Source organism: Ischnura elegans, chromosome 2, assembly GCF_921293095.1.
Source record: "Ischnura elegans chromosome 2, ioIscEleg1.1, whole genome shotgun sequence".
Taxonomy (NCBI): domain Eukaryota; kingdom Metazoa; phylum Arthropoda; class Insecta; order Odonata; family Coenagrionidae; genus Ischnura; species Ischnura elegans.
In genome coordinates, this window is record NC_060247.1 from 18,467,973 (window position 1) to 18,476,629 (window position 8,657).

At 44.3% G+C, this 8,657-nt stretch overlaps 1 protein-coding gene across 1 annotated transcript; it reads left to right on the top strand.

Annotated features, from left to right (window-relative positions):
• The first annotated feature begins 2,842 nt into the window (after positions 1-2,842).
• On the top strand, positions 2,843-3,838 carry LOC124173977. Its single transcript, XM_046553140.1, has one exon. The coding sequence runs from the start codon at positions 2,843-2,845 to the stop codon at positions 3,836-3,838; it is 996 nt and encodes a 331-aa protein (XP_046409096.1).
• The last annotated feature ends 4,819 nt before the right edge of the window (positions 3,839-8,657 follow it).

An 8,657-nucleotide genomic window follows, 5' to 3' on the forward strand; every position in this document is an offset into this window, starting at 1 on the left:
CTCTCTTATTTCAGCGGCGTCATCTTTTGGGAGCTTCCTAATGGCAGATTCAACCTCCGTGATGATCCTCTCCTTAGGTAAATTCTTGGGTGCTATGGCGAAGTTATGTCCTTTAGATAGCACTGAGGTGGTAGCGTCGTCTAGTACTCTCTCGGTCAGGTTAACCACAGATCTATCCCGTAGATGTTGATCTGAAGGGTGTTGCCTGTTGTGCAACTTGTCGAACTTCTTTATCTGCGTCTTTCGGGCAGTTATTTCCACGTTTTGAGATGTGAAATAAGTTATCTTCTCAATCTTGTCCCAATCGGTTGCATTCAATGAGCTGCTCAACTGTAAGTGAATCTTGTATAGTTCTTCGGAGCAGCGGTGGAGTGAGAGGCGAGTATGATGCACGCGTTCCCTAAGCAGGGCCTTGCTGGCTCGAAGCAAGATCCTTTTGGCAGAACTCGTTTTCAGATGATGACTTATTTCCACACATACAGGAATCGTGTCCGTGTCCCGGCAGCGAAGAAGAAAGGCTAAGGAAGACAAAAGCCTTCCTTTCTTCCCCCTCAATTTCTCAAATCTTCTGATCAGCCTGTCCACATCCTCCCCGTAGAGGCTTACAATGTGACTACGTAGATTTCCGCGGTGTTCAGGTTCCAATTTCTCCATATTTCCGGTGCAACCGCGTCGGTTTGTTGGTGATGACAACAGTTTCGCTGGCACTGCTGCCAGCGTCTTCAGGTCGAAGATGATGCCGGTCCACGATTTTCGTCCTCCTTATATAGGGGGTCAGTCCCGCCAGTTGTGGCTGCCGCTCTCCTATTGGTCCGCCTAATGAGCCTCCTCCAATGGGCATCCAGATGGTAGCCGTCGTCTCTGTTAAAATTGTCCGTCCGGGCTATCTCAATGGATTCGCGGATGAGTCTGGGAAAATATCTGCCTTCTTTCACTATTATCCTGGCGTCGTCAAACTTAATGTCATGTCCCGGGGTCCAGGCGTGCTCCGATATGGCAGACAGCTGGAATTGCCTGTTTTTCGTTGCCCTTCGGTGCTCTTGCATCCGTATCTTGAGTGAACGGCAAGTCTCACCGATGTATGCTTTTCCACATGAGCAGGGGACCTTGTAAACACCTTCATGAAGGTCGTGCTGTAGTCTATCTTTGGCTGTGGGCAGCAAGTCACCAATTTTTGTCGTACAGTTAAACCTGGTGGTGATGCCGTGCTTTTTCAGGGCCCTGGCAATCCTTTCGGTGGTCCCTGAGACGTAGGGAATGACGGCCCAAGCTCTTTCGTCTTCCGTTTTTTCACTTGAAAGTGGTTTTCTTTTAATGGTCCTTTTCAGGGCCGAATCCGGGTAGCCATTCTTTTTCAATGCTGCAATTAGATGTTTCTCTTCTTCTGCCAGCGACTCAGCATCCGAAACGCGGTGGGCCCGGTGAAAAAGTGTATTTATCAAGGATGCCTTATGCACAGGATGGTGGTGCGAGGCATAGTCTAGATACCGGTCCGTATGCGTGGCTTTCCGATACACAGAATGCCCGAGGTGACCGTCACTCCTTTTCTTTACCAAGACGTCCAAAAAAGGTAGCTGGCCGTCTTTCTCTAACTCCATGGTGAATTGTATATCCTTGTGTTGGGAATTCAGGTGCAGTAGGAATTCCTGTAGATTTTCCTTGCCGTGGGGCCAGATGATAAAGGTATCATCCACATATCGAATCCAAAGGGATGGTTTGTGCTTCGCAGAGGCCAGTGCCTTTCTCTCAAATTGCTCCATATACAGGTTCGCTGTCACTGGTGACAAAGGCGAACCCATTGCTGCGCCTTTTATCTGCTCGTAGTAATTATTGTTCCACAGAAAATACGAATTCTCAAGGCAATATTGCACTAATGACGGGAAATCTTTAGGCAATCCAACTTTTGTGAGTTCTTTGATAATATCTACTGAGTCTTTAACGGTCCTTGATAAATACACTTTTTCACCGGGCCCACCGCGTTTCGGATGCTGAGTCGCTGGCAGAAGAAGAGAAACATCTAATTGCAGCATTGAAAAATAATGGCTACCCGGATTCGGCCCTGAAAAGGACCATTAAAAGAAAACCACTTTCAAGTGAAAAAAACGGAAGACGAAAGAGCTTGGGCCGTCATTCCCTACGTCTCAGGGACCACCGAAAGGATTGCCAGGGCCCTGAAAAAGCACGGCATCACCACCAGGTTTAACTGTACGACAAAAATTGGTGACTTGCTGCCCACAGCCAAAGATAGACTACAGCACGACCTTCATGAAGGTGTTTACAAGGTCCCCTGCTCATGTGGAAAAGCATACATCGGTGAGACTTGCCGTTCACTCAAGATACGGATGCAAGAGCACCGAAGGGCAACGAAAAACAGGCAATTCCAGCTGTCTGCCATATCGGAGCACGCCTGGACCCCGGGACATGACATTAAGTTTGACGACGCCAGGATAATAGTGAAAGAAGGCAGATATTTTCCCAGACTCATCCGCGAATCCATTGAGATAGCCCGGACGGACAATTTTAACAGAGACGACGGCTACCATCTGGATGCCCATTGGAGGAGGCTCATTAGGCGGACCAATAGGAGAGCGGCAGCCACAACTGGCGGGACTGACCCCCTATATAAGGAGGACGAAAATCGTGGACCGGCATCATCTTCGACCTGAAGACGCTGGCAGCAGTGCCAGCGAAACTGTTGTCATCACCAACAAACCGACGCGGTTGCACCGGAAATATGGAGAAATTGGAACCTGAACACCGCGGAAATCTACGTAGTCACATTGTAAGCCTCTACGGGGAGGATGTGGACAGGCTGATCAGAAGATTTGAGAAATTGAGGGGGATGAAAGGAAGGCTTTTGTCTTCCTTAGCCTTTCTTCTTCGCTGCCGGGACACGGACACGATTCCTGTATGTGTGGAAATAAGTCATCATCTGAAAACGAGTTCTGCCAAAAGGATCTTGCTTCGAGCCAGCAAGGCCCTGCTTAGGGAACGCGTGCATCATACTCGCCTCTCACTCCACCGCTGCTCCGAAGAACTATACAAGATTCACTTACAGTTGAGCAGCTCATTGAATGCAACCGATTGGGACAAGATTGAGAAGATAACTTATTTCACATCTCAAAACGTGGAAATAACTGCCCGAAAGACGCAGATAAAGAAGTTCGACAAGTTGCACAACAGGCAACACCCTTCAGATCAACATCTACGGGATAGATCTGTGGTTAACCTGACCGAGAGAGTACTAGACGACGCTACCACCTCAGTGCTATCTAAAGGACATAACTTCGCCATAGCACCCAAGAATTTACCTAAGGAGAGGATCATCACGGAGGTTGAATCTGCCATTAGGAAGCTCCCAAAAGATGACGCCGCTGAAATAAGAGAGGATGTCTCTCACATTCTCCGCACTGCTAGACCACCTAAGCAAAACTTATCCGCTGCAGAGAGGGAAGCTCTGTCAAAACTCAAGAGCGATGAGAGTCTCATCATACTGAGAGCGGATAAAGGCAACGCAACCGTTCTCATGACCAGAAAGGACTACAACGAAAAAAATCTCCCAACTTCTGGACGATCCTGCATATCAGCAGCTGAAATCGAACCCTACCACCAGGATAGAGCGACAAGTGAAGGAACTCATCAAGAGGTCATCCATCCCTCAGGAGACGCAGCGGAACCTCATACCACGTGCCGCAAAACCACCAAGATTATATGGTTTACCGAAGATCCACAAGGAAGGAGTTCCACTGCGACCTATAGTGAGTCAAATCGGTGCCCCCACTTACCTCTTATCAAAGTATCTCTCTCAATCATTGCAACAGTTTGTGGGAAAGACTGAGTCCCTTGTGAAGAATTCCGGCCATTTCACTGAAATCCTAAATAGCACCACCATTACTAAGAACGACCTCTTAGTCAGTTTTGACGTCGTTTCGCTATTCACCCGTGTCCCCGTTAAAGACTCAGTAGATATTATCAAAGAACTCACAAAAGTTGGATTGCCTAAAGATTTCCCGTCATTAGTGCAATATTGCCTTGAGAATTCGTATTTTCTGTGGAACAATAATTACTACGAGCAGATAAAAGGCGCAGCAATGGGTTCGCCTTTGTCACCAGTGATAGCGAACCTGTATATGGAGCAATTTGAGAGAAAGGCACTGGCCTCTGCGAAGCACAAACCATCCCTTTGGATTCGATATGTGGATGATACCTTTATCATCTGGCCCCACGGCAAGGAAAATCTACAGGAATTCCTACTGCACCTGAATTCCCAACACAAGGATATACAATTCACCATGGAGTTAGAGAAAGACGGCCAGCTACCTTTTTTGGACGTCTTGGTAAAGAAAAGGAGTGACGGTCACCTCGGGCATTCTGTGTATCGGAAAGCCACGCATACGGACCGGTATCTAGACTATGCCTCGCACCACCATCCTGTGCAAAAGGCATCCTTGATAAATACACTTTTTCACCGGGCCCACCGCGTTTCGGATGCTGAGTCGCTGGCAGAAGAAGAGAAACATCTAATTGCAGCATTGAAAAAGAATGGCTACCCGGATTCGGCCCTGAAAAGGACCATTAAAAGAAAACCACTTTCAAGTGAAAAAACGGAAGACGAAAGAGCTTGGGCCGTCATTCCCTACGTCTCAGGGACCACCGAAAGGATTGCCAGGGCCCTGAAAAAGCACGGCATCACCACCAGGTTTAACTGTACGACAAAAATTGGTGACTTGCTGCCCACAGCCAAAGATAGACTACAGCACGACCTTCATGAAGGTGTTTACAAGGTCCCCTGCTCATGTGGAAAAGCATACATCGGTGAGACTTGCCGTTCACTCAAGATACGGATGCAAGAGCACCGAAGGGCAACGAAAAACAGGCAATTCCAGCTGTCTGCCATATCGGAGCACGCCTGGACCCCGGGACATGACATTAAGTTTGACGACGCCAGGATAATAGTGAAAGAAGGCAGATATTTTCCCAGACTCATCCGCGAATCCATTGAGATAGCCCGGACGGACAATTTTAACAGAGACGACGGCTACCATCTGGATGCCCATTGGAGGAGGCTCATTAGGCGGACCAATAGGAGAGCGGCAGCCACAACTGGCGGGACTGACCCCCTATATAAGGAGGACGAAAATCGTGGACCGGCATCATCTTCGACCTGAAGACGCTGGCAGCAGTGCCAGCGAAACTGTTGTCATCACCAACAAACCGACGCGGTTGCACCGGAAATATGGAGAAATTGGAACCTGAACACCGCGGAAATCTACGTAGTCACAAGGGTACGGGATATTCGATGACAAAGTCAAAAAATTTAGTATTTATAATTCTGGTGATCTCACAATCAGAAGTGTCTTAACATTCAGCCTATTTCAGGCAGCTTTTTCATTGTCTCTCACAAAATTTTTCTTTAACCTTTTCATGTATGATTTGATTTTTCAAGCTTGACTGTTAATTTGTGATTAAGAAACAAACAATCATTTTGAAAATTTCGATGTTCTCGTTGGCAGAAAACTATCGGCTGAATTGCATTGCAGAAGTTCAAGGCGAGAAAAAAATATTAATTGGTAACGGTTGCGTCAAGGTGTTGCTTATGGAATTATGAAAGTTTTAAGCTTGTTAAATAACAGCGCATTCCATTCGCATTAAACATAATGTAATTTTTTTATTACAACTATTGCCAATGGAATGTATGACATCTGGTAAATATTCATTCACGAATGTGAGTTAACGCAAAAATGAGTAGATATCAGATGAGAAAATTTACCATATTCAGTAGTGACATTGTATTCTTAATAAAATTACTTGTATCAATTTTTCTTTATCATCCGTAAACAAAGATAAAAACAATGTGAGGAAGTACCATTCATCCAAATTTGAAATCGAACTATGGCACCGCGATTCCTTCTCCAGTGCTTCTGGCATATTTTATTAGCATCACACCGTTAAAACAGTAGATATTAAGAATCATATTACTACTTAAAATTCATTAAATTTCAAATTAAGAGGGCAAAACTAAGCAGTAGGCATAATTAGTGCTCTCAATATAATTTAGTCCTGTTTTCAACGAAAGCAAACATCAGCTCCCAAAAGATATGAATATGACATCTCCCAAGACAAATGAATTGTGGTTTCAGACAAGTTTTCTTGAGAGCCTCGTGGAAAGGAAAATTGCTGCATTGAAAAACAATGTGCGCCAAGGAGAGAGAGGGTTGAGGGGAGCAAAAAGTGTCGGGAGAGAAAAGGAGGCGGGATTGTTTGGCGTGGACGCCGATTGAGGCGCGGAAGTCTGCAGGGAGGCGCTTGTGCGGGAGTGGAGCAAGGGATGGGGATATGGGACAGGGCTTGGACGCTGTGTGGGAGAGTTTGCGTGTGCAGGACATCGTAATTAAAGGTTTTTTACCTCGTTGCAGGGGAGTAGGACTATGGGGGTTTCAGGACTATGCTCCGTACTAAAGGATGAGGAAGTAAAGGGTCTCCAGAGAGAGAGGGAGGTTGGGTCGGGGTGGAGGGGATACACTGGTAGGGGACGTTAATTAAAGCCATGGGTGAGAATGGAGTCACCAACGGCCACCCCCGACCTTCCCCCGCAGATCCCCAGTCCGCCCGCCGCCAAAATTGTCCCTTCCATCTCCTAGCGCCGCAATAGGCTTTGGCCATCCTTTACAAAGCCCCACGCCGCGACATCGAGTCTATCCCCCGGTCAAACTCCTCCACCTCACCGGAGCAAGCACCGGCAGTCTCCTCGCTCTACGGGGGGCGTATCATCATCTCGACTTTGCCTGATCACCCACGGATATTCTCTCGAAATTCGTGGGACATGATGCTCTGATGGAGGCAACCGTAGTAAGGAAGTAGAGCGGTAAGAATGACAGGGGAGGACATCGAATTGATATTATTTTCAAGAAAGTTACTAATCAAAATACTAAATTAGAAGCATATTTATGTATGGAAACGAGGTTTGGTCGTTGAAGGTAGGTAGTAGAGAACGGAAGCATTTGAAATGTGGTCCCACCGAAGAATGATTGTGATAAAATTTACCATAGGTGTAAGACCGTCTATGATTAATTGCCATATATCGTATATAGATTTCAACTATCAATTGCTTTCGTTTTCCGATGGAAGCCGTGTAACGATGGTTTTCGCTGGCCATAACATTTATTTTATATACGCCAATCATCATCTCTTTAAGCAATCTATTGTTTAAGGATAAATTCAAAACTATATCCTAGGCTACTGCATGCCAGAAGTGCAAAAAAACATGCTACTAAAATATCCACACATTTCCATCATGACACTAAATAAAACTCGCACAATCGAAAATCGATACACGACATCCTACTATCGAAGGCCACAAACATCGATGGTAGTTTGGTTTTATCGAACCAGCCAACGAGCCCGCCTGGATAAGAACGCCTGCACGGGGTTGTGCAAGAGCGAAGTGAAGTGAACCGCGGCGATATATCGGATGCGAACTGTGATGCACGTAAAATACCCCTCGCCGCTCCACTGAGCAACTGGGATGCACGATACACCGCTTCGCCACACCACGAGAACTTGAAAGCACCGTTCCACTAGGAAATCAGTGCAGCACGCGAGTTGAATGCGATATGCGAAGTATTAAGAGGGCTAGACAGGGAAGAGCCCATACGGATTGTTCCGAAGGAAAGAAGTTTATGGATAGGATACGCCTAGAGGTATGGCAAGCTGGATAGAAATACCAATTTTACGTGAGTGACTCGAAGGGTAGCCATTGCAGTGAATTTTAAAAGTGATTTCAGAAATACTTTGAAATATCGAACTATGCTGCATTCACCAGTAAAACCATTATTTACTTGAATTATGCATGAAAAAAACGCCATATTAAAGAAAATTTAATAAAACTACCGTATTTTACCTCATTACTTCGGCCCCAGTTTCATAATTCTAACGCAGTTTAAGGCATCAAACAAGCACGTGCCCCATTAAAATAGCATACAATGTGGATAACGATGTAAATGAGTTACTGGGTAAAAATAATTATATAAACGCCTAAAAATATAATCATGACTGAAGAATGAATAGTAGAGGTAAGTGGGCGCATGAAAAATATGAAAAAATACCTTCGGAAAAGGACTTGTTTACAAATTTTATGCATCTTCATAAAATGAGCTTATGAAGATAATTGGAATATTTTCATTTTTGATTGATTTTATTGATTTAGGATCAGTAGCTAACCACAATACCCTTTTTCTTATAAGATAAAAAAATATTTTTTATAAATGAAGCATTAAATATATATATATATATATATATATATATATATATATATATATATTAAATATATATATATATATATATATATTTATATTATCGCTTAGTGCCCTTTCATCAAGATTTTATATATATATATATATATATATATATTTATATTAACACCAAGAGCTTTGCGCAATAAATATTCAATTAAGAAAAGTAAAAAATTATTGAATGTAGCGTCTAAGAGATTTTCATTCGCAAGCAGTTCTTTAAAATGAGTATTAAATGTAAAATAATTCCTAATGGTTCTTATTCGCAATTCGTGCTAATTTTAAAGCAGAATTTATTTTAAAGTCGATTTGAAAGACTAAAATCTTAAACTCAACCCAACAGGTATGAAGTTTAAGAACAATCAT

Excerpts from the sequence above, each read along its gene's own strand:
- LOC124173977 (XM_046553140.1), top strand. The coding sequence starts at position 2,843 with ATGAAAGGAAGGCTTTTGTCTTCCTTAGCCTTTCTTCTTCGCTGCCGG.